This window comes from Scyliorhinus torazame, chromosome 2 (genome assembly GCF_047496885.1).
Source record: "Scyliorhinus torazame isolate Kashiwa2021f chromosome 2, sScyTor2.1, whole genome shotgun sequence".
Lineage (NCBI taxonomy): Eukaryota > Metazoa > Chordata > Chondrichthyes > Carcharhiniformes > Scyliorhinidae > Scyliorhinus > Scyliorhinus torazame.
In genome coordinates, this window is record NC_092708.1 from 380,619,149 (window position 1) to 380,644,995 (window position 25,847).

General features: G+C 47.2%; 1 protein-coding gene across 1 annotated transcript in view; it reads left to right on the forward strand.

The window, feature by feature from the left end:
* Positions 1–25,847, forward strand: part of ak7b (adenylate kinase 7b) — a 117,821-nt gene that overhangs the window by 51,145 nt on the left and 40,829 nt on the right. Inside the window, exons 6-12 of the mRNA XM_072493578.1 lie at positions 5,355–5,438; positions 6,060–6,148; positions 17,151–17,241; positions 18,878–18,952; positions 20,903–21,052; positions 22,420–22,548; positions 23,957–24,083. Of these exons, the coding sequence (XP_072349679.1) occupies positions 5,355–5,438; positions 6,060–6,148; positions 17,151–17,241; positions 18,878–18,952; positions 20,903–21,052; positions 22,420–22,548; positions 23,957–24,083 (745 nt within the window). The remainder of the gene's footprint in view (positions 1–5,354; positions 5,439–6,059; positions 6,149–17,150; positions 17,242–18,877; positions 18,953–20,902; positions 21,053–22,419; positions 22,549–23,956; positions 24,084–25,847) is intronic.

Consider the following 25,847-nt stretch of genomic DNA (forward strand, 5'->3'; position numbering starts at 1 on the left):
AACTAGCAACGGGCCCAACAGGTCCATATATTTTTTATATAATTCGACCGGGAAACCGTCCGGCCCCGCCTGTCTGCTTCCTATCCCTTTGGTCAGCTCCCCCAGCCCAATCAGGGCCCCCAATCCCGCCATCAGTCCCTCCTCCACCTTCGGAAACCTCAATTGGTCCAGAAAACGGCCCATCCCTCCCTCCTCCAGTGGGGGCTCGGATCGGTACAATTCCTCGTAGAAGTCCCTGAAGATCCGATTGATGCCAACCCCATTCCGCACCACACTCCCTCCCCAGTCCTTAACTCCCCCGATCTCCCTAGCTGCGTCCCGCTTCCGAAGCTGATGCGCCAGCATCCGGCTTGCCTTTTCCCCATACTCGTAAATCGCCCCCTGGGCCTTCCTCCACTGCACCTCCGCCTTCCTGGTGGTCACCAGGTCGAATTCGGCCTGAAGGCTGCGCCTCTTCCTCAACAGTCCTTCCTCGGGCACCTCCGCATACCTCCTGCCTACCCTCACCATCTCCCCCACCAGCCTCTCCCTCTCCCTCTGCTCCCTCCTCTCCTTGTGGGCCCTAATGGAGATCAGCTCTCCCCTAACCACTGCCTCCCATACCATCCCCACTCGGACCTCCCTGTTATCGTTGGCCTCCAGGTACCTCTCTATGCTTCCTCGGACCCGCTCACTCACCTCCTCGTCCGCCAACAGCCCCACCTCCAAGCGCCACAATGGGCGCTGGTCCCTCTCCTCCCCCAGCTCTAAGTCCACCCAATGTGGGGAGTGATCAGAAATGGCTATCGCCGAGTACTCGGTATCCTGTACTCTCGCTATCAGCGCCCTGCTCAAAATAACAAAGCCGATCCGGGAATAAGCCTTATGCACATGTGAAAAGAATGAAAATTCCCTAGCCCCGGCCTTGCAAATCTCCCATCTGGTCCATAAACCCCCTCAGCACTTTCGCCGCCACCGGCTTCCTACCCGTCCTAGACCTGGAGCGATCCATTGCCGGATCCAACACCGTGTTAAAGTCTTCCCCCATTATCAGGCCCCCACTTCCAAGTCTGGGATCCGACCCAACATGCGCCGCATAAAACCCGCATCGTCCCAGTTCGGGGCATACACATTGACCAGTACCGCCCTCTCTCCCTGCAGCTTACCACTTACCATTACGTACCTACTGCCATTGTCTGCCACAATGCTCGACGCCTCGAATGACACCTTCTTTCCCACCAAGATCGCCACCCCTCGATTTTTGGCATCCAGCCCCAAATTAAACACCTGACCTACCCACCCTTTCCTCAATCTTACCTGGTCTGCCACCTTCAGGTGTGTCTCTTGGAGCATAACCACATCCGCCTTCAGCCCCTTCAGGTGCGCGAACACGCGGGCCCGCTTGACCGGCCCGTTCAGTCCCCTTACATTCCAGGTTATCAGCCGGATCAGGGGGCTACCCGCCCCCCTCCCCCGCCGACTAGCCATAACCCCTCCTCGGCCAGCCACGCGCCCACACCCCATGCCCAGCCCGTTCCCCACGGCGGCAGACCCCCGTCTCAACCCTCCCCCCACTCGCTCCAGCTCCCCCTTGACCATAGCAGCAGCAACCCGACCCCCCCCCGGCTAGGACCCATCCTAGCTGCTTTACTCCTCCCATTGCACTTCCGCAAGTCAGCTGACTCCTGCTGACCCCGGCCACTCCCGCCTCTCCTTCGACTCCTCCCATTGTGTGACACACCTTCCTCTTCCATTCCCCATCCGCAGGCTCTCCCCCTCCTCCTTCCATCCCAAGCGCGGGAAACAACCCTCTCTTCCCGGCCCCGCCCTCTCCAGTCTTCAGCACGGGAAAAAGCCCGCGCATTCCACCTCCCCGGCCCCGCCACCTCTGACGCAGCTCCTTTTACAGGCCCAGTCCCCTCACCCCCGCCTCGGGCCTCCCCCGCGGAGCCCCATCTCACTGCCGGCCATCCACCCCTGTTCCATTTGCTTACCCCCCTCCAAGAGCCCCCCCCGACCAACCCAACCAAAACAGTACCCAACCCGCCCTAACCATCCTCACCGAACCAGAGAAAAAAACGAACAAAGGACCCCCCCCTCAAAAAGTAACATATCAACCACAATCCTCAAACGCCCATCCCGACCCTCAATCTGTGTCCAACTTCTCGGCCTGAACAAAGGCCCACACCTCCTCTGGAGACGCAAAATAATGGTGCCGGTCCTTGTAGGTGACCCACAGTCGCGCCGACTGCAACATGCCAAACTTCACCCTCTTCCTGTGCAGCACCGCCTTCGCTCGATTATACCCGGCCCTCCTCTTCGCCACCTCCGCACTCCAGTCCTGGTATATTCGAACCTCCGCGTTCTCTCACCTGCTGCTCCTCTCCTTGGCCCACCTGAGCACACACTCCCGATCAGCGAACCGATGAAACCGCACCAGCACCGCCCGCGGAGGCTCGTTAGCCTTGGGCCTCCTCGCCAGCACTCTATGGGGCCCCTGGAAGGACCCCGCTCCCATCAGCGAGTTCAACATGGTGACCACATAGGCCCCCATGTCCGGCCCCTCCAGCCCCTCCGGGAGGCCCAGAATCCGCAAATTCTTCTGCCCCGACCGATTCTCCATCTCCTCGAACTGCTCCTGCCATTTCTTGTGGAGCGCCTCGTGCGCCTCCACCTTTACTGCCAGGCCTAAGATCTCGTCCTCGTTGTCGGAGATCTTTTGTCGGACCTCGCGGATCGCCACCCCCTGGGCCGTCTGTGTCTCCAGCAGCTTATCGATAGAAGCCTTCATCGGCTCAAGCAGGTCCGCTTTAATCTCCCTGAAGCAGCGCTGGATAACCTCCTGTTGCTCCTGTGCCCACTGCATCCACGCTGCCTGGTCCCCGCCTGCCGCCATTTTGTTCTTCTTCCCTCGCACCTTCTTCGGGTCCACCACCACCTTTTTAGTCGCCCCGCTCCTGGTAAAAGCCATATACTGTCGGGGAACTATTGTACTCTCCTTCCCACAGCGGGAAACGTCGAAAAAATAGCGTTGGGGGACCTGAAAAGAGCCCAAAGGTCCGTTTTTTGCGGGAGCTGCCGAATCTGCGACTTAGCTCCGCATAGCCGCAACCGGAAGTCGCAGCCCCTGTTTTCTAAGCAACAACCTAATTTTCCTTTGAACCTTGTTTGCTCTCCTGTCATAAACTCTGATTACAAAACACAACTGAACTAAACTGAAGTCATTAACCCGTTCAAATACAGAACCACAAAATTAAACTTACTGAAAACTATGCCTTATTTTGAATGCCCACAAATACAAATAGAGGTTATTTAATAAGACCTCTGTTTCCTGACACAGCATTGGGGTATTTATGATAAATAAGATACATACATTTAAAGGATAGCTAGTTCAGCCAAATGGCCTAATTCTGTGCTATAGACTCTGTTCAAGGGTGGCATGATGGCTTAGCGGTTAGCATTGCTGCCTCACAGTGCCAAGGACCCGGATTCAATCTCGGCACCGGGTCACTGTCAGTGTGGAGTTTGCACATACCTTTGGGTTGTGGAGGCGAAACCCACACAAACACGGGGAGAATGTACAAACTCCACACGGACTGTGACCCAGAGCCAGGATCGAACCTGGGATCTGGGCGCCGTGAGGCAGCAGTGCTAATCACTGCACCACCGTGCTGCCCTGTGTATTTTTCTGAGCCCTATTTGTTAATTCAATTGTGTCGCGACTCCGGGTTTAAGGGAGGGCTGGAATTGACCGCACCCTCGCCCAGGGTGTCGGAACACCATATAATAGATTTATTTTACTAGACAGATTATCAACTTGCTCCCTGAGCACACAATTGGCAGTGTGGGTCAATAAACTGCTATAGAATCCAACTAACTTTCCTTTACAGCATTAAAACCTGGGTTTGATTCACGGCTTGGGTCACTGTCTGTGTGGGGTCTGCGCATTCTCCCCGTGTCTGTGTGGGTTTCCTTCGGGCGCTCCGGTTTCCTCCCACAATTTCCGAAAGACGTGCTTGTGAAATGAATTGGATATTCTGAATTCTCCCTCAGTGTACCCGAACATGGGCCAGAGTGTTGCGACTTGGGGATTTTCACAGTAACGTCATTGCAGTGTTAATGTAAGCCTACTTGTGACACTAATAAAAATTATTATTATTAAAGATATGGCAGTTTTGGGCAGCATGGTGGTGCAGTGGTTAGCACTACTGCCTCACGACGCGAAGGACCCAGATTCGATCCCGGCCCAGGGTCACTGTCCGTGTGGCGTTTTCACATTCTTCCGGTGTCTGCATGGGTCTCACCCATAACCCAAAGATGTGCAGGTTAGGTGAATTGGCCATGCTAAATTGCCCCTTAATTGGGAAAAAAGAAAAAAATGTCTGCATAGATCATGGCCAAATTGATCCACAATGCCAATTTTCTCTCCCTAAAAAGTAATTGAGGCTAGGGTCAATTGAAATCTTAAAAGCTGAGATTATTGGATTTTTATGAAGTAGGTTAATAATAGTTACAGAGCCATGGCAAATAAATGGAGTTAAGGTGGAGTTCAACTATAAACCATAAACGCCTTAATAAAATGTTTGTTACAAAAAAAAGGTGGAGTTCAGCGATGATCTAATCAAATAGCACAAGGGGCTGTTGGCCGCCTCCTCGTCCAACATGTTTAATGTCGCCAGTAAGAATATCAAGTGGAGAAATTGATCTTTTTAGGTGGATCATGTTAATATAATATGATTAATATAAATGTGGACAAACAAATATTCCCCTTTCAGGGTGAATGGTGAAAGGGTTGATTGTAGGGTAAGGTCTGTGCATGGGAGTTCATGCATGTTAATGGCAATATGGGATCAGTGGATGGATGAGGATGGAAGAATGCATGCTGACAGGTGAAGGCAGCACCTGGCTACTGATGATAGGGTGAGGATAGAGATCGACAGCCAATTACATGAAATGGAGCTTGATGTCAAAAAATGCTTGTATGACTTGTTGTTACACCATGGCCAGAACTTTCTGGCTGTTCCCACCGGCTGGCCCTTCTGGTCTTGCCGACGGCAGCGTGGGTGCAAACAATGAGAAACCCCGTTGACAGCAGCGGGACCATAGGATCGCGCCACCAGTTAATCGGGAGCAGCCTCCGCCGCCACAAAAACGCCGCAGGGGTGCGGGTATTTCTAAATTGATCTTAATGCAGATTATAATAATTTTAAAGTTTATTTACTTTGTTTATCAGCCTGGAGAAATTAGTAAAGTTAAATGGCCATTGTTTGGAAATGTCTATTTTATTTACATGCTGCATGATTTAGTTCTATTAATGCTGAATTGATCAATCAGTTTATTTGTGAAGAAAATATTGTGCATTACTTTTATTTTAGAAGAAACGCAAGTTTGCCACATATGTTGTTGCTTCTGGGCTTGTGTATGGAATGGAAGAAGGAATATTTCACTACTTTTTTAAGGTAAAGAATATGAGGAGATTTTATCATACTTGTGACAATAAAAGATTATTATTATTATTTTTCACTATCTTGTGATGGTCGTAATGATGCAGAAACAATAACTTGACCCCATAGCATCAGTTATTTTGTATACTGTATTATGTGGAAGGAATTCCAGGATTTTGACCCAGCAACAGTGAAGGAATGGCGATATAGTTCCAAGTCAGGATGATGCGTGTCTTGAAGGGGAATCTGCAGGTGGTGGTGTTCCCATCCATCTATTGCCCTTGTCCTTCTTGATGGTAGAGATGCAGGTTTGGAAGATGCTGTCGAAGGAGCCTTAGTGAGTTGCTGCAGTGCACCTTGTAGGCGATACACAATATGCATTGATAGTGGAAGGAGAGAATGTTTATTGTGGTGGATGGGGTACTAATCAAATGGCTATTTGTCAAAGACGATTATGTCATACACATTTGTTTACAAGATGTGTCTAAAATGAATGTTGCCTTGCTCTGCTAGTGTTATTATGTGCGATTGTTTTGTTTAATGCAATAGTACGATTCTCATGGGGTTTGTATACTTTAAATATTATGCCGGTAGAGCCAATCCTGACATCATATGAATGCTTCTTTCTGTATTCAGGAGGCCTGGCTTGGGCTGAATCCAGCAATATCGTGCTTTGGAGAGGGTAAAAATGTTGTTCCGACCATTCATGTCAAAGACTTAGCTGCGTAAGTATAGAACAAAAGAGAAGAACTTCACCATCAAATCAAGAGTATCAGCAATGTAATGCTCTTTTCTTAATTTAATGTAAAAAGTACATTTTAGACAACTATCCCAAGAACAGAATTTGGTTGTATACAGCATTTCTGGTTTAGCACAGTGGGCTAAACAGCTGGCTTGTATTGCAGAAAAAGTCCAGCAGCGCGGGTTCAATCCCCGTACTGGCCTCCCCGAACAGACGTCAGAATATGGCGACTAGGGGCTTTTCACAGTAACTTCATTGAAGCCTACTTGTGATAATAAGTGATTATTATTATTATTCTGTCATTACCATCAGAATGGGACAGTCTTGCTGCCAGACCTGCTGAGTTTATCCAGCATTTCCTGTTTTTATTTCTGATTTCCAGCATCTGCAGTATTTTGTTTTGTTATTGTAGTCCTGTAAGCCTGTTAGCTCTTCACCTGCCTTTTAATTGGATCTGAGGGACTGGCTGTGACTTGCCCAATGACGTCATCAACCTGAGGTGAAAGCTACACTTTATGTGGCCAATTTGTTAAAACTTCTAATTTTCTTCAATATTTTGAAGGTGTGATTAAACAATGGAGATAAGTTCTTCATGTGGCTGTAATTAAGCTTGAGTCCAGTTTATTGCATGGCTTGCTTGTGCTTTCCCTTATTATTCCATCATGTAAGCACGGTGGCACAGTGGTTAGCACTGCTGCCTCACGATGCCGAGGTCCCAGGTTCGATCCTGGCTCTGGGTCACTGTCCGTGTGGAGTTTGTACATTCTCCCCGTGTTTGTGTGGGTTTCGCCCCCACAAGCCAAAGATGTGCAGGATAGGTGGATTGGCCACGCTAATTTGCCCCTTAATTGGAAAAAATGAATTGGGTACTCCAAATTTTTTTTTAAAAAATGATTCCGTCATCTGGGGTGGGACGGTAGCTCAGTGGTTAGCACTGTTGCTTCACAGCACCAGGGACCTAGGTTTGATTCCGTCTTGGGTCACTGTCTGTGTGGAGTCTGCACGTTCTCCCCATGTCTGTGTGGGTTTCCTCTGGGTCCTCCGGTTTCCTCCCACAAGTCCCAAAAGACGTGCTTTTTAGGTGAATTGGACATTTTGAATTCTCCCTCAGTGTAGCGAACAGGCGCCGGAGTGTAGCCACTAGGGGATTTTCACAGTAACTTCATTGCAGTGTTAATGTAGGCCTACTTGTGACACTAATAAAGAGTAAACCCAAACATTACTGAAATGGAAGGAGGAGCAGTTCCCTCTTTTATGCAGGATGTATTAACCTCTTGTTGGGCCACAGTATCATGAGCACTGGTTGACTTCTTGCATTTTGACTTAGTGTTGTTGGAAAAGAAAGACTTGCATTTATGTAGCATCTTTCATGAACAGCATTGGTCGTCCCAAAGCGCTTTACAACCATTAAAATACTTTTGAATGCTGTAACGCGGCAGCCAATTTCTCTGCACCAAGTTCCCATCACAGCAGCGAGATGATAATAAACTGATTTGTGATGTTGATTGCGGGATAAATATTGTCCAGGACAACGGGGATAACTCCCCTAATTTTATTTGAAATAGTGCATTGGGATTTTTGTGTTCACCTGGGAGGCTAGAAGGGGCCTCAATTTATTGTCTCATGAAAGATGCCAACTCAAGCTGTGCAACACTCCTTCAGTACTGGGGGATCCGGCTTGATTTTAGTGCTCAAGTGCTGGAATGGGACTTGAACTCGCAACCTTCTGACAGAGAACGAACTGAGCCATAGTCAGCACACAATTAGTTATTCAGTGTGACCCTGACAGTGAATCTCGGCATGACACTGAACCACAGCAACTTGACATCTATTACAGATTTTGTCCTAATTAACATCTAAAAACAATGGGAATTAAATTAGACTTTATCTGTACCATAAAACGGCAGTATCCTATTGACCGCCTACTCACTTGGTATCCAGTTCCCTTTACTTTAACATAACGGAATTTCAAACAGGGCCCCTAACAAGCAGATTCAAGATGAATTTCTATCTTATTCCTACAATAGAACTCGTTGGACAATGATCCGAAAAGGTACCCTGGTCAATTTTGCCCGTGCTAACTTAAATTAAATGTGATGTCAACTATGGCTCCCCTGTCATTTCCCAGAACTAGCAGAGATCATGACAAATGATTGAATCTCATTTAAATAACTCAGGTACTTAATAAAGTTGCCGAGCCTAATGGAGCCTCTATTACTTTAATTTGTTCAATGGACTTCATTATGTTTGGGAAAAAAATATGGCTGTAAAAATATTAATTGACATTTTAAAAAATAACACCAAATACTTTTCCCAAGCAATGTTCTATCTTGTGGGGTCTCATTGTCTTCTTTTGTTTCATTTCCACCGATGTTTATGCCTTTACTGAGGCATATACAGTTGCTTTCAGAACTAAAGAACAAAGTGTACAGGAAGTTAAACGGAAATGTATTTTTTTAAAAATCAGCTTTATACATAACCACAGCTGTGGCTAAGGTGATAGCAAGCTCAGCTCTGAGTTAGATGGTTGAGGTTCAAATGTCATTCCAGGACCTGAGCACAAAATCAAGGCTGACACACCAGTGCAGTATTGAGGGAATGAAAGAGGTGCCATTTTTCAGGTGAGACATTAAACTGAGATCCCATGTGCTCTCTTAGGTGCATGTAAAACATCCTTACTATTTCAAAAGGAGAAGGGGACTTATCCCCAGTGTTCCGGTCAATAGTTATCCCTTAATCGATATTACAAAATAAACAGAATATCGGGTCACTTAGCACAGAATATTCTCTCCCTGACAAGCTTTTGTAACCAGAATATTTATGTGACTGGTCTAGTTAAGTTTCTAGTCAATAGTAAGCTCCCCCAGAATGTTTATGTCAGGGAATTTAACATCAGCAATGTGATTAAATATCAAGGGGAGGTAATTACAGTTTTGTTTTGTTGGAAATGGTCAGCCTGGCACTCAGAAACCCTGATATTTGCATGTGGAAACAGAACGGTTCATTAGCTGAGGACTTGCAAATGTAATTGAAAACTGCAATCATCAGCAAACATCCCTATATGTGACCTTATGATGGAGGGATGGTCATTGATGAAGCAGCTAAAGACAATTGAGCCTTGGACATTTCCATCAAGAACTTCTGAAACTCATGATAACCGGGACTGAGATGATTGGCCTCCACAACCACCTTCCTGTGGTTTTAACAGGGACAGGAGAGATGGGGATAAATAAAGAGGTTTATAATGGACAGAGGTTCTACGAGCGATGATTCCTCAATCCCTTTGGGGAGCTGTTCTCAATGGGAGTGCAGGTCAGGAAAGAGGGGTACAGTATTGCAACTATACCGTATCTCATTCTTCCAATCTTTTCAAGTGTGTCTCCTCCCATTGAGATCAAAGATCACCCTTTAGTGGCCACAGAGGAGTCCAAACGACATGTGTAAAGAAACCTGGTTTATTGTAAATTAAACTTCAGGTCCCAGCTTATTGTAAATTAAACTTCATGTCCTCTGCTCAGCTCTCATCTAAGCCCGCTTTTATGTAAGAGTCCATTTATTCTGCTTGTGGGCCCCCGCCCCTCAGTGGGAAAGGTCGTATTCATGGGAGGCTAATTGGTCCATCCCCATAGGTCTCGTGAAGGTTCTAACATCCCCTCCCTGCACACACAAAGGCTGAAGCCTCGTAGGAGAAAAGTCGCATGCTAGTTTCCTCAGCCGGACTCAGCTAGTTTTCTCAAACGCTTTAAGAACTCGGTAACAGATTCCCCTGGGGACCCTCTCAGCCATGTTAAACTGGTAATGTTGCACGATGACAGACGGCTTGGGGTCATAATGGTTTGCCACTATTGCAACTAACTCTTCAAAGGTCTTGGAGTCCGGGGCTGCAGGTAAGCGAGACTTTTATCATGCTGAAGGTGGGGTTCCACAGGCAGTCAAGAGTATTACTATCTCGTTCAGCACCACTTATTTTTAAAACATTTTTCCATTTAAGGGCAATTTAGCACGGCCAGTCTACCTACCCTGCACATTATTTTGGGTTGTGGCGGTGAGACCCACACAGACACAGGGAGAATGTGCCAATCCATACAGACAGTGACCCGGGGCCGGGATCGAACCTGGGTGCTCAGTGCCATGAGGCAGCAGTGCCAACCACTGTGCCACCGTGTTGCCCGTGCCACTTATAGCATTAGTCCTGAAAAGGTATTGCATGAGCTCTTGTCTATTGCGTCCAATCCTCCACGCTAGAATTGAATACATCGGGGCGGCAGCGTGGCGCAGTGGTTAGCACTGCTGCCTCCCGGCGCCGAGGACCCAGGTTCGATTCCAGCTCTGGGTCACTGTCCATGTGGAGTTTGCACATTCTCCCCGTGTCTGTGTGAGTTTTGCCCCCACAGCACAAAGATGTGCAGATTAGGTGGATTGGCCACGCTAAATTGCCCCTTAATTGGAAAGAAAAGAATTGGGTAATCTAAATTTATTTTAAAAAATAATTGAATACATCAAGATTCCTGGACAGTGGTATTTTGAAATCAGTGCAAGCCTTATTTTGGCAGTGCAATATTCCTGGCCATTCTTTAGCAGCGCTGACTGTAGCTCCACTTTTACCCTCATCACCAATTTAGGTTTATTTTAAGTTAAACTATATACACAGTGCACTTTAGGTCCCAGCCGGGACTCTGCATGCTTGGCTCTCATCTGGGCCATTTTTATGTAAGAATCCATTTACTCCGCTGATGGGCCCTTGTCCCTCAGCGGGGAAACTTGTATTCAACAAGGATCCTGGGGGAGGCTAATTGGTCCACCCTGTAGGTCTCGGGCAGGTGATAACACACCCTTTAATTTAGAGTTGCTGAAATATCACTATCATTTGAGTTGATTATTTTTGTCTTTTTTTAAAAGTATTTTTATTCAACAACATTTTCAACATTTTCACAATATAGAAACAACCTCCAACAACCACAAACAAACAAAAAAAAACCCAAACCCCCAAACCCTTCCCCCCTCAGCAGTCAACAGTAATCAACTCCTGAAAGTCAGGAATAAGCGAATGACTAGGGACAGAGTAGGACCAGTCAAGGACAGGGATGGGAAGTTGTGTGTAGAGTCTGAAGAGATAGGCGAGATACTAAATGAATATTTTTCGTCAGTATTCACTCAGGAAAAAGATAATGTTGTGGAGGAGAATGCTGAGCTCCAGGTAAATAGATTAGATGGCATTGAGGTACGTAGGGAAGAGGTGTTGGCAATTCTGGACAGGCTGAAAATAGATAAGTCCCCGGGACCTGATGGGATTTATCCTAGGATTCTCTGGGAGGCCAGGGAAGAGATTGCTGGACCATTGGCTTTGATTTTTATGTCATCATTGGATACAGGAATAGTGCCAGAGGACTGGAGGATAGCAAATGTGGTCCCTTTGTTCAAAAAGGGGAGCAGAGACAACCCCAGCAACTATAGACCGGTGAGCCTCACGTCTGTAGTGGGTAAAGTCTTGGAGGGGATTATAAGAGACAAGATTTATAATCATCTAGATAGGAATAATATGATCAGGGATAGTCAGCATGGCTTTGTGAAGGGTAGGTCATGCCTCACAAACCTTATCGAGTTCTTTGAGAAGGTGACTGAACAGGTAGACGAGGGTAGAGCAGTTGATGTGGTGTATATGGATTTCAGCAAAGCGTTTGATAAGGTTCCCCACGGTAGGCTATTGCAGAAAATACGGAGGCTGGGGATTGGGGGTGATTTAGAAATGTGGATCAGAAATTGGCTAGCTGAAAGAAGACAGAGGGTGGTGGTTGATGGGAAATGTTCAGAATGGAGTTCTGTCACAAGTGGAGTACCACAAGGATCTGTTCTGGGGCCGTTGCTGTTTGTCATTTTTATCAATGACCTAGAGGAAGGCGCAGAAGGGTGGGTGAGTAAATTTGCAGACGATACTAAAGTCGGTGGTGTTGTCGGTAGTGTGGAAGGAAGTAGCAGGTTACAGAGGGATATAGATAAGCTGCAGTGCTGGGCTGAGAGGTGGCAAATGGAGTTTAATGTAGAGAAGTGTGAGGTGATTCACTTTGGAAGGAAAAACAGGAATGTGGAATATTTGGCTAATGGAAAAGTTCTTGAAAGTGTGGCTGAGCAGAGGGATCTAGGTGTCCATGTACATAGATCCCTGAAAGTTGCCACCCAGGTTGATAGGGTGGTGAAGAAGGCCTATGGAGTGTTGGCCTTTATTGGTAGAGGGATTGAGTTCCGGAGTCAGGAGGTCATGTTGCAGCTGTACAGAACTCTGGTACGGCCGCATTTGGAGTATTGCGTACAGTTCTGGTCACCGCATTATAGGAAGGACGTGGAGGCTTTGGAACGGGTGCAGAGGAGATTTACCAGGATGTTGCCTGGTATGGAGGGAAAATCTTATGAGGAAAGGCTGATGGACTTGAGGTTGTTTTCGTTAGAGAGAAGAAGGCTAAGAGGAGACTTAATAGAGGCATACAAAATGATCAGAGGGTTAGATAGGGTGGACAGTGAGAGCCTTCTCCCGCGGATGGAAATGGCTAGCACGAGGGGACATAGCCTTAAACTGAGGGGTAATAGATATAGGACAGAGGTCAGGGGTAGGTTCTTTACGCAAAGAGTAGTGAGGCCGTGGAATGCCCTACCTGCTACAGTAGTGAACTCGCCAACATTGAGGGCATTTAAAAGTTTATTGGATAAACATATGGATGATAATGGCATAGTGTAGGTTAGATGGCTTTTGTTTCGGTGCAACATCGTGGGCCGAAGGGCCTGTACTGCGCTATATTGTTCTATGTTCTATGTTTTTTTTTTTATAAATGTTTTATTGAAAATTTTTTCCCAAACAACAATTTTTCCCTCTTACAAAGCAAACGCAACAATAACAATACAGAAATTTTAAACAATACACAAGTAACAAAACCCCTTTATCTTTGACCTAAACTAAACCCCCCTCCCCCCCCCCCTCCCCCTGGGTTGCTGCTGCTGGTCATCTGTCTTCCCTCTAACGTTCCCCTAGGTAGTCGAGAAATGGCTGCCACCGCCTGGTGAACCCTTGAGCCGATCCTCTCAGGGCAAACTTTATCTGCTCCAGTTTAATGAACCCCGCCATATCATTTACCCAGGCCTCCAGTCCGGGGGGTTTCGCCTCCTTCCACATGAGTAGGATCCTGCGCCGGGCTACTAGGGACGCAAAGGCCACAACGTCGGCCTCTTTCGCCTCCTGCACTCCCGGCTCTTCCGCAACTCCAAATAGAGCTAACCCCCAGCCTGGTTTGACCCGGGCCTTCACCACCCGCGAAATCACTCCCGTCACTCCCTTCCAATACCCTTCCAGTGCCGGGCATGCCCAAAACATATGTGCGTGGTTTGCCGGGCTCCCGCCACACCTCCCACATTTGTCCTCCACTCCAAAGAACCTGCTCAATCTTGCTCCCGTTATGTGTGCTCTATGTAGCACCTTAAATTGAATCAGGCTAAGCCTGGCGCATGAGGAAGAGGAATTTACCCTGCTTAGGGCATCAGCCCACATACCCTCCTCTATCTCCTCCCCTAGTTCTTCTTCCCACTTTCCTTTTAGTTCGCCCACCGACTCCTCCCCCTCTTCCCTCATCTCTCGGTAAATCTCTGACACCTTGCCCTCTCCGACCCACACCCCTGAAAGCACCCTGTCCTGTATCCCCTGTGTCGGGAGCAATGGAAATTCCCTCACCTGTTGTCTAGTAAATGCCCTCACCTGCATATATCTCAAGAAATTTCCCCGGGGCAACTTATACTTTTCCTCCAATGCTCCCAAGCTCGCAAAAGTCCCATCTATAAATAAATCTCCCACCCTCCTAATTCCCAACTGGAACCAGCTCTGAAATCCTCCATCCATTCTTCCTGGGGCGAACCTATGGTTGTTCCTGATTGGGGACCCCACCAGGGCTCCCCGCACCCCTCTCTGTCGCCTCCACTGTCCCCAGATATTCAATGTTGCCGCCACCACCGGGTTCGTGGTAAACTTTTTAGGTGAGATCGGTAGCGGCGCCGTCACCAGCGCCTCTAAACTCGTCCCTTTACAGGACTTTCTCTCCAGTCTTTCCCACGCCGCTCCCTCACCCTCCATCATCCATTTACGTATCATTGCCACATTGGCGGCCCAATAGTAATCGCCCAAGTTCGGTAGTGCCAATCCTCCTCTGTCCCTACTACGCTGAAGGAACCCCCTCCTTACTCTCGGAACTTTCCCTGCCCACACGAAGCTCGTGATGCTCCTGTCTATTTTATTAAAAAAGGTCTTAGTGATTAGTATAGGGAGACATTGAAATACAAATAAGAACCTCGGGAGGACCATCATCTTAATTGCTTGCACCCTGCCCGCCAGCGATAGAGGCTGCATGTCCCACCTCTTGAAGTCCTCCTCCATTTGTTCTACCAACCGTGTCAGATTAAGTCTGTGCAAGGTTCCCCAGCTCCTAGCGATCTGAATCCCCAGGTATCGGAAGTTTCTTTCCACTTTCCTTAGAGGCAAGCCTTCTATCTCTCTACTCTGGTCCCCTGGATGTATCACAAATAATATGTTCTATGTTCTATGAAAGTGTCTGATGAACAAATCCCAACAATTGTAGAACCACCTTTTCCAGGGTCACAAACTCCAGCATGCCGGCTACGGACAGTGTCCAGCGCCGCCACACTCATTCGGGATCTGGCCCGCTCACCGGGGGGTGCTTCAGCTAAGCTGGGGGAACTGGTGGGGGGTGGCTAGGGGTTGGGCTGTGGGGTCGCGGTTGGCAGGTTAGGGATCGAGCACGGCCGGCACCATGTTTTCCAGCCCGACTGGTGCAGGTCGTCAGCCCTGCTCGTGCGCGGCCTGGGACCCGGCAATTCTTTGGCCATTTTTGGAGCGGTCCGCGGGCGTGTCATGTGGCGCCGTGCTAGCCCTTCACTGGTACCGGAATTGGTGAGAGGTTCGCGCCGATTTTCAGGTTGTGAAACTCCCATGGCACTTAGCCTCAGGATGGAGAATTTAGCCCATGGTTTCTAGGGGACCGGGCTCCACATACACATGTCAGACCCCCGAGATTGTGCTAAACACCGTCCTCCAGCTTATAACTGAACCGTTCCCCCTTGCCAACCCATACTTCTCTCCCAGCTCCTCTAAACTTGCAAATCGCCCCCCAGGAACAAATCCTTAATTTCCTTAATCTCCCTCTCGTCCCATCTCCATAACCTTGCATCTATCCACCCAGCTGGTACCCATGATTCCCCATCGGCATCACCCCTGAACCGGCCCCCAGCTTAAAGTGCTGTCTAAACTGCCTCCAAATCTTCAAAGTGGCCACCACATCGGACTCACCAAATGCTTTCCTGGGGCCATCGGCAGCAGCGCCGTTGCCAGTGCCCGCAAACCCCACCCTCTACTCTTGCAGACACCTCTTCCAGTATCGATCCCCTTCCCCCACCTTTCACACCTCCCAGGTCCATCGAAACCTGTTCAACCAGGTTCCAACGACCGCGGGCCGCACCCAACCACACTCCCGTTCACTAGCCAACCCCCACTTGCTAGTGCGGAGGCCCCTGCCCGAGCCCCCGCTCCTCCCATTCCCCTTCCCAGTAACCCGGCCCCTAAAAAACAGTGCAAAACTGCGCCCCCAGAAAAAAGAAATAAGCCCAATACACGTAAATAACTATAAACAAAGAGAAACTACACTCCCCCGTTCCATAAACAGAAAAATCATACAACCGCTCCATCAAAACAAACGAGAAACAGAGAAAAAGATAAAGACAAAGCACAGTCCCCATCCCCTCAATCCAAGTCCCAGTCCCAGTCCCATCTCTCATTTCAGTCCAATCCTTCAGCCTTCACAAACCCCTCCGCACCCTCCACCATTTTGAAATAGAAATCCCTCGAGTTGTGTGTCACTCTCATCTTCGCAGGGTGGACCACTCCAATCTTCATGCAGTTGCTGTACAGTGCCGTCTTCACCTGTCCGAAGGCCGCTCGCCTTCTCGGCAACTCCGCCTACAAGTCTTGGTATTTTCGTATACCAACGCCTTCCCACCTCACCTCTCGCCTCTGTTTTGCCCAACTCATGACCTTTTCCTTAACATGGAACTTGTGGAAGCAGATTATGACCGCCCTTGGTGGCTCATTTGGCTTCGGCCTGAGAGACTGATGTGCCATGACCAACTCATATCGGGAGGGTTCTTCCCCCCTGCCCCACAGCTCTGTCAGCATCTTTGCAAAGTACTCGGTCGACCTTGGGCCCTCCACTCCCTCCGGCAGGCCCTTGACCCATAAATGTTGATGCCTTGATCTGTTCTCCAGGTCTTCACCTTAGCTCCACCATTGTTGGCCTCTGCCCCACCCATCAAGGTGAACTGGTCACTGTGCTGTGACAGAGCCTCCTCCACCTCTTTCACCTTCACCCCTTGCTCCCGCACCTCGACTGACATCTTCAACACTGCCGCCTTTACCGGGACGATTGCCTCCTCCACCCACTCCTTCATCATGGCCATCATCCCCTTCCATGTGCTTGGCGAACTGCCTATTAAATTGCCCTGCCATTACCTCAGTCCACTGTGAGGGGAACGTGCCCACCCAGTGACCCAACCTCCGCCATCTTTTTTCCTGCCGGACTCACCAACTCACTCGACGGCAGACATTTGCTCGCCCTCTCCTTTCCAGTACCCTTCTTCTGGGTCTTTGACACCTCCCACCTTCTTTATACCTTCCTGCACTAGCTCATTCAAAAACTACCCCTGAAACCGGGCAGAAAAGCCCAAAAACCGGAGCATCGAGCAGGAACCACCTAACGTGCGACCTCCACCTACATGCCGCCACTGGAAGGATGATTATTTTTGTTTAGTAAATTATCTCAATTTTCCAGGCAGATTGGAAGGCCACCATGTGGCTATTCTAGTACCAGTAAACACATGGACCAGTGAATGTATGATTATGTTGATTCAAAGGAATGACTTTTTTTGGCCTTATTTTGCAGAGTGTTGCAGAATGTAATGGAACGCAAGCCAAAATCATACTATATTCTTGCACTGGATGACTCAAAGCACAAGCTGAAAGAGATTGTCAAGGTAAACATTTAGAGATCTTTTCCTGAAAGAAAAATGTGCATTTATATGTCACCTTTCACTTCCCCAGGCTACTTCAAAATGCTTTACAGCCAATATTTTGGAAGTTTAAGGCAGGATAGGCTGTTCCAGCTGGCAGCACTTTCCGGTCCTGCCGACAGCGATGTCCCGCCATGGGATCCTGGTGACGGCACTGCGAACAACGGGAAACCCCATTGTCAGTCGCAGGACCATGCCACCAGCCAATGGGCTGCCTGTGCAAAACATGCCGCGGAGAGGGAGGTGGAAAATCCCACCCTTGGTCACTGTTATAACTGTTAAAATCCAGTAGATAAGTTTCATGTAATCCTATGAGGTATATCAATCATAATAGCATATAAATACTTCTAATGTCAGATTGTTGCTTGCATTAACTTAATTTCAACCAGCAGAACATAATAAATGGGAGCAGGACTGGCCAGTTGGACCCTTGAGCCTGATCTGCTATTTAATAAGATCATGGTTGATCTGATTGTGGTCTTAACTCCACCTTCCTGCCTGACACTATAACCTTTGACTCCCTTGTCGCTCAGACATTTACAAGGAGTCAACCTAGTGACCTTCTCTGAATTGCTTCCAACAAATGTATATAGTCCTCCTTAAATAGCAAAATCGAAATTGTACATGGTACTCTAGATGTGGTCTTAGCATTTCCCCTAGGACCATAGAATTCTACAGTTGTAACAAGACTTCCTTTTATACTCAGTTCCCACCGTGCAATAAAGTTCAACCTTCCATTTGCCATCCTAATTGCTTGCTGTACCTGCAAAATGTGTGACCAACCCTCCCTGCACCTCCATTTCCACGAAACTGGTTGAATAAGTCAGCCTTGAACTTATTCATTTATGGATCGGGAACTGGGTTCCTCACAATCCATTGAGGCCACTCCCCAGCCCTGAGCCCCTTGAGCTCTGGGAAAGCTTGGGCTGTCCTCATTGCTGGCTGGAAATTCTTGTCAGCTTGGAAATGAGGCCCAAGTAGGTTGCATAATTAATTATAATTGGCCTCAGTTGATTGCCCCTCATTTTCTAGTGGTCAACTGTCCTCCTTATACAAAATGGTTTGGGATGGGGATCGTGGCACCCCACTGGCATGGGGGCCAGTGCTGCAAAATTGAGTGCTTACCAGCCTCTGCATTGTTGGACATTGTGTCCTTGAGCTAACATATTGGGTATCTGTTGCAGTGCTTCATGTGGACCGTTAAAGTTGCAATGGCACTTTTAAAAGAAATACAGAGTTCTCTTGGTGTCCTGATCCACATTTCTCTCAACCAATGCTGGTCATTTACCTCAGTTCTATTTGTGAGATGTAATTGGTGCCGTACATATGCCTCTTATGTTTATATCAGTCAATAGACTTCAAAAGTGATTCATTGCGTGAAGTGCTTTTGAGACATTTAGACATGATAATACATACATTCCTCACATCATAGGATAAAGTTTTTATATGCATAGCAATTTAGCGATTGATCTCCTGGTCTGTATTGCTTAATTCTATCTTAAGACAATGCCTCCAAATGTGAGGCAATGAGAGATCAGTAAAGAATAGTTTAATCTCAAATTCAGTACCTAGTGAATATAATTTATAATTATCCTAACAGGCGGTCAGCAAGCTTGGACCTGGCAAGATCCAACACGTTCCTGAAGGAGATGCCCTACTCAGCTATGACTTGACAGTCAGTACACCATTTATTTTGATCTTTCACCATGCTCATGCTTAACGGTTGAATTTCTATTGTATTCATTAAAGTGACAAATAGGCTTTCCATGGCCTTTGCAGTTTTGCGAGTGTTACCCATGTCCTGTGAACAAAGAAAGCAGGTTATTTCCAAAACAGTTTCACTGCTGAATGTACCTTCTTCTGTAGCATCCATATTTGAAAATCTTGGGCTGGATTCTCCAGTCGCCGACCCCGGAATTACGCTCGGCGACAGGCCGCAGAATCCAAATTCCCGACAGAATCAGGGACGGGGCCACTTCCACACTGCTCGCCCCCTCCAAAGCGGCATACTCTCCGAGTACACCGCACCACGTATCCACGACTTCAAGCCATTGTGTGAGGCCCGCAACCCGATGCTCCGTCCCCGACCAGCTGAGCTTCCGATGGCGTGGGTCTCTCATGGTCTCACCCGTCAGGAACACAGCGTGGCGGCTGCGGACTCAGTCTAGCACCGCCACAGTCGGGGGTGGGCCAATCCGTGAGTAGGACATTATTCGGGGCTGGGGGCACTGAGGTGGGGCGGTCCGGGTTCGTGCGAGCCGGCCGAAGTGGGAGGCTATTTCGTGGGCCAGGTCCGCGACCTGCACCTGCCATGAAGCACGGCACGGCTGCTGCAGGCCGCCACCGTGCTCATGCGCGGCCATGGACCCGGCAATTCTCCAGGCCGTATCGGCAGCTAGAGCGGGTGCTCTACGCTGCCATCCTGCTAGCCCCCAGCCAAACGGAGAATAGGTGGCCATTTTGCACCAGTTTTCCTGGCGTAAAATGCCACCGTTCCCACGCCGGCGTGGGGGACATAGTCTCCAAATCGGAGAATCCAACCCCTTATTTATATGGCCTTTGTTTCTGTAAGCTGCACTTACTGCTGGGAAGGGAAAGGGCAGGAAGAAAAAGAGAAGTTGGCTAAGTAGATTGAAAGGAAGACACAAGGCCGGAGAATGTGGGAAGCAAGAATAGAAATAAATTGGAGGCAATGACAAGTTGGCTGGCAGACTTAAGAGGGAGCAGAATAAAACTCGACAAATGATCGGAAAAGAAGGCATGAGGCAGGAACAGTTGCAAACATACTATGGGTGCTGTGGGTGTAAGAGAGAGGGAGGGGGTGACACTGGCTTATTTTCTACAAATATTTCAAGTAGTGGGTATTGCAAACTATAGAATACAGAAACAGAGAGGAGCTCCTTCATTATCTGAAAAAGAAAAGCCTTGCTCATGTGTTCAGTGGCTTAGAAACAGAAAATGCTTGAAATATCCAACAGGTCAGGCATCATGTGTGGAGTGAAACGTTTAAGATCAATAGTCCTTTAGATTTCTGATAACGTGTCTTTGACCTGAAGTGTTAACCATAGAATCCTTACAGTGCAGAAGGAGGCCATCAAGTCTGCATTGACCCTCTGAAAGAGCACCCCTTTTAGGCCCACTCCCCTGCCCTATCCCGGTAATCCCACCTAACCTGCACATCCCTGGGCACTAAGGGGCAATTTTGTAACATGGCGAATCCACCTAACCTGAACATCTTTGGACAGTGGGAGGAAACCGGAGCACCCGGAAGAAACCCACGCGGAAACAGAGAGAAAGTGCAAACTCCACAGTCACCCAAGGCCAGAATTGAACTTTGGTCCATTGCTTGCGCTGTGAGGCAGCAGTGCTAGCCACTGTGCTGCACTCCTTTAACTTTATTTCTCTCTCCACCTGCTGAATATTTCTGGCATTTTCAATTTTTATTTCAGATTACCACTTTTTTAACATGTTTCACCAGAATCTTTCACCTTGCACACCTGGGACATTGCCAATGTAATTTTAGCTTCACCCACAAGACAAAACTTCCTTGAAGCATTTTCTTTATTTAATTTCATCTTTCAAAAGCCGAAGTTTAAAACTTTAAATTTGCTTTCTGTTCCAACAGCAATCGGATCTTGATCACTTGATGGTGAATCTGACAATGGAGGCCTTTTACATCAGGGAAAACTTCAACATTCACTGGGTGGCTGAAGCCGGCATTGTGGAGAACATTCAGAACCTTATCAAAGAATACAAGCAATCTCGAACGCTTCTGGTAAAGTGGTTCATTATCTCAGTTTTTATAATTTCTCGTGGAGATCTTTTTACAGTAGTTCACTAAGCTATTTAAATATCTGGAATTTTATATTCTTCATGTTTATTTCCTTCATATATAGAAAGACTGAACTGTTGGGAAAACAGAAACAAACGCACTCCAATGGAAGGGCATCGACTTGAACTGTTAACGTTGTTTCTCTCTTCACAAACACTGCCCTGCCTGCTGAGTGTTTCCAGCATTTTCAACTTTTATTGCACTCAATAAAGATGTTTTGTCACCACCCACACTCACCCACTTTGGGCCATTCATTATTTCCCTATGGACAGTGAGAAACCTTACTGTTATTTTGCTCTGGATATATACTGAAAGTTAGAAGAGTGTGGTGTTTATTTCTATTGTAGTCCCCTGCCTCTCCAATTTTTCCCATTCTGTTTCGAAGACCTTGGATCATTCTGGATTACAGTTGGCGTCCCTCTGTTATCTCATCCAAATGACCATTCTTTACAGGTGAACCTCGACCAGGGCTGTTCAAACCTTCAGCCAGTGCTACACGCAGTTCCCAAGAGCTGGCAATCTGGTCCGCAAAGTTACTCCGCCCATATTTATTTTTATATTTCTCTTTACCTGGTTTGAATTTTATGGGCCTGAATGTTTGAAATGCATTGCTTTTTAACATCTCTGCTTCATTGCTAAATAACTTACTAAATAATCAGAGTACCCCTCTGGGCCCTACAAGGAAAGACAACACCTCTCCTCCCTCTCAGATTTCCCTCCAACAAAAACTTCCTGAAGCCCCTTTGCCTTTCCCCCACATCTTCTGTGCTGGAGGCCAATAATTACTTCCCACCTTTCCACATGGGTGGAGAGTGGACTGAGTGTGGTGGTATGTATTAGGGGTTATACGGTACACGATGAATGCCAAGGAGCTTTGGAGGACAAGTGCTGGGCCCCGATTGGATCTGCCGCCTACTGGGCTCCACCCAGATAGGCGGGGTAAAATAACCCGTTTTACTCCCCGCAGCTGCATTCTGTGACTGAGCTGCTGGGGAACAAGTCTGAACAAGTCTGCTCAATAAAGCCTCGATTGAAGTTCTCTCCGTCTCGCCTCGTGTGTGATCGATGGTGTTACACTGAGGCCTGGGAGTTAAAATACTACCTCACATTCATCCACCCAAAACACGGCGGAAGTTAAATTCGGAGCCTGGCTGTTCGCTAAATTAGCCAATAAGGCATTTCAGCCCTGCTACCGCCATGTTTGTTTTCTGTCTTCCCGCTGAGGAATATTTGCTTTTTCCTCTGAAAGCCTTGTAGGATGTCTTCACAAATGCACAAATGTGTTTTGGTAATTATTTTATTTTTCACAGCCGCTAAAAGTCGCTATTCTGGGACCCCCTGCAGTGGGGAAAAGCTCGGTGGCAGAAAAGTTGGCCAAGTACTACAAGCTACACCATATCAAAATAAAAGATGTCATTGAAGGGGCTATAGCAAATCTGGTATGTTTACTCTAACTTGACATAAGAAGGGTCAAAAATGAGAAAGAACCACTTGACCCATCTTAATTCATCCTTCCAGTTCCTTCACTTTCTAATTGGACCATCCAATATTATGTTAAACAATCCCACTGTTCTTGTTTCCTCTACCCTGCCTGGTAGATTATTCCCCACACAATTCACTTTGTGAGCAAACTTTTTATTCCTGAACTAAGTTTAAGTTTACTTTGAATTAATTTCTATTCATGCCATCTGCTCCATTTCCCCTGGCTCACTTTGAAGCAATAAACTAAACTGTGTTATATATTACATGTGTCCATGTTATCCACCTTAATTTCCCAATGTGGCAAGTGTAACACTTGAGCTTCCCTAAACCTTCCTCACACCTCATCCCATTTACACAATTGGGATCATTGTTATTTCTCTGTGGTCACTTACCCCTGTGCAAACTTCATTGGTCGGCTTTTCCAGACATATTGCAATGTTACAAGCATGCTGTGTTTTCTGTTTTTTTTTTGCAAGTTTATTTTTCTCCTGGATAGCTAGAGCATGGTTTTGTGGGTGCCAGTTCCCTCAGGCACCTCATCAATGTGTCTGTTCTTTATGTGTAAGCCGAGGTAGCAACTGGCAGCAAGTTATTTAACCATGGGTGAATCACAGTCCTGTTATCTGCGGATGATCGCACACTTCATGTTCTTTCCAGAAGAGGAGTTGCTGGCTAGCAGTTGATCGGTAAACTAGGGTTCGCCTGGTCCTCCCTTAGCCCAGAGGCACTGAAGCCAATTGGGCATACTTTCTTCCACCCTGACTGAGATGAAATTAAATGAAAAAATGAAATGAAAATCGCTTATTGTCACAAATAGGCTTCAATGAAGTTACTGTGAAAAGCCCCTAGTCGCCACATTCCGGCGCCTGTTCGGGGAGGCTGGTACGGGAATTGAACCGTGCTGCTGGCCTGCCTTGGTCTGCTTTAAAAGCCAGCGATTTAGCCCAGTGTGCTAAATCAGCCCCTACGTTTGTGACTCAGTACAGACCAGAAGTGGCTGATGCCAACATTGCTTTCGCCAACGGAACGTTTGTGGGTTAACTGAGGCCCACTTTACAAAGATAATGTTGGTTATTTTTACAGCTTTGAGGGTGGCACGGTGGCTCAGTGGTTAGCACCGATGCCTCACGGCGCTGAGGACCCAGGTTCGATCCCGGCCCCGAGTCACTGTCCAAGTGGGGTTTGCACATTCTCCCCGTGTCTGCTTGGGTCTCACCCCCCACAACCCAAAGATGTGCATGGTAGGTGGGTTTGGCCACGCTAAATTGCCCCTTAGTTGGAAAAAAAAGAATTTGGTACTCTTAAATTTTTTTTATTTTAATTTTTACAGCTTTAGTGTTTGAAACTAAATATTCATCATTTTAGGAATTAAAAACTACACAACCTGATGTGGAGGAAGCTGAAGAAACTGAAGAAGAAGGTGATGACCTGGCAGTCAGAGATGCTCAGGAGCTCCTTGACCAAGTCAAAGAAAATATGGACCAAAATAGTGGTAATGATTGTTATTAGAGTTTTTTTTGCATTTATCTTTACCTACGTATAAACCAAGATAAGATTGCAAAACCTTTTAAATGTTGCATCAAACTGTAAGTCCATGTATGGCCAGGGAGATGCAGTGCATAGCTCCATCTCACCACACCAATTCAATAGGTTATTTTATTGATGCTTGCCCTGGAGCTTATTTCAATCGAACGAATCAATACCTAATGTCAGGACAAGATTGTATTGTGAACTGCTGCCCATTAGCAACTTGACTAACTTTAGTCAAAATTAATTTCCTTTGCAGTTTGGAACTGATTGATGACTTTCCTGGGTTCTGTAACGTTGGCTTGGATTATTGCCTGTGTCCCTCTACCCACCCCTATGGCTTCTTATATCCTGCATGCAATCTATGCCACTCTATCTGCCCTCTATGGCCCACTTATAGCCCCCATGCTAACTCACTGCCAACCCATGCCCCCACCTACCCCCTTTGCCCTTATACCCTCCATGTGAACTCACTCAGCATTCGCTATGGGCAGACCTCAGGATTGTTAAGAGGATCCACACCAGTTGGTGAAATAAAAACTAAAACACAGAGCCTTTCCTTGCTGAGAGAGCTGATTGACTTTGTTCAGTGTGAACACTCAGCACATAGACTCAGTGCCCCAGCTATCCTTATTTATAGTCTCTCAAAATTCAATAAATTGTTATTTTTTTTCTAATAAAGATAGAGTACCCAATTTGTGTTTACTAATTAAGGGACAATTTAGCGTGCCAATCCACTTACCCTGCACATCTTTTGGGTTGTGGGGGTGAAACCCATGCAGACACGGGGAGAATGTGCAAACTCCACACGGACAGTGACCCGGGGCCGGGATCAAACCCGGATCCTCAGTGCCATGAGGCAGCAGTGCTAACCACTGCACCACTGTGCTGCCCCCGAGAAATGAACAATTGTTGCAGTTCACCCATGCACTCTTTGAATGTTTGCCATTGTCTATTGTTAAGAACCACTGTGCCACCGTATCGCCCCCAAAAATCAATAAATTAAACAAAAGACAAAAAATGAAAGGGACACCATAACAAAAAAATCAAAACTTAAAATATTCCCAACCCTATTTGTATTTGTTCAAATACCCTTCACCTGTTTCCTTTAACAATGTAATTGTCAAATCTTAACAATGTAATTAATAAGACATCGACAAGTAGCCAGGCTGAGATGAAATTAAATAAGTTCCAAGTATCTATTTAAGGCTGTACTACATAAAACCCACTCTTACTGTTCCATACATTTAAACCTCTTGAAGTACTTAATCCCTTATAGAAACAAACATTCACATCCAAAGCCCCACATTAAGGACAGCTAATCTCTTATATTTTTAGAAAATATTTTACTAAGGCATTTATAATTTTAACCACCAGGTATGAGAAGGAACAAAACAAGATAAACAACACACCCACCCAATAACAAATACAGCTAATCTCTTAATACAATCTGAGAGCTGTCAAGCAAAATGTGAACTTGCAGGCCCCCCACTGTAATAATGATGGGTTGGAGAAGCAGTCAAGCAGTAATAATACTATAATGAAAGATATGGGGCGAGATTCTCCGACCCCCCGCCGGGTCGGAGAATCGCCGGGGGCTGGCGTGAATCCCGCCCCTGCCGGTTGCCGAAGTCTCCGGCACCGGAGATTCGGCGGGGGCGGGAATCGCGCCGCGCCAGTTGGTGGGCCCCCCCGCGCGATTCTCCGGCCCGGATGGGCCGAAGTCCCG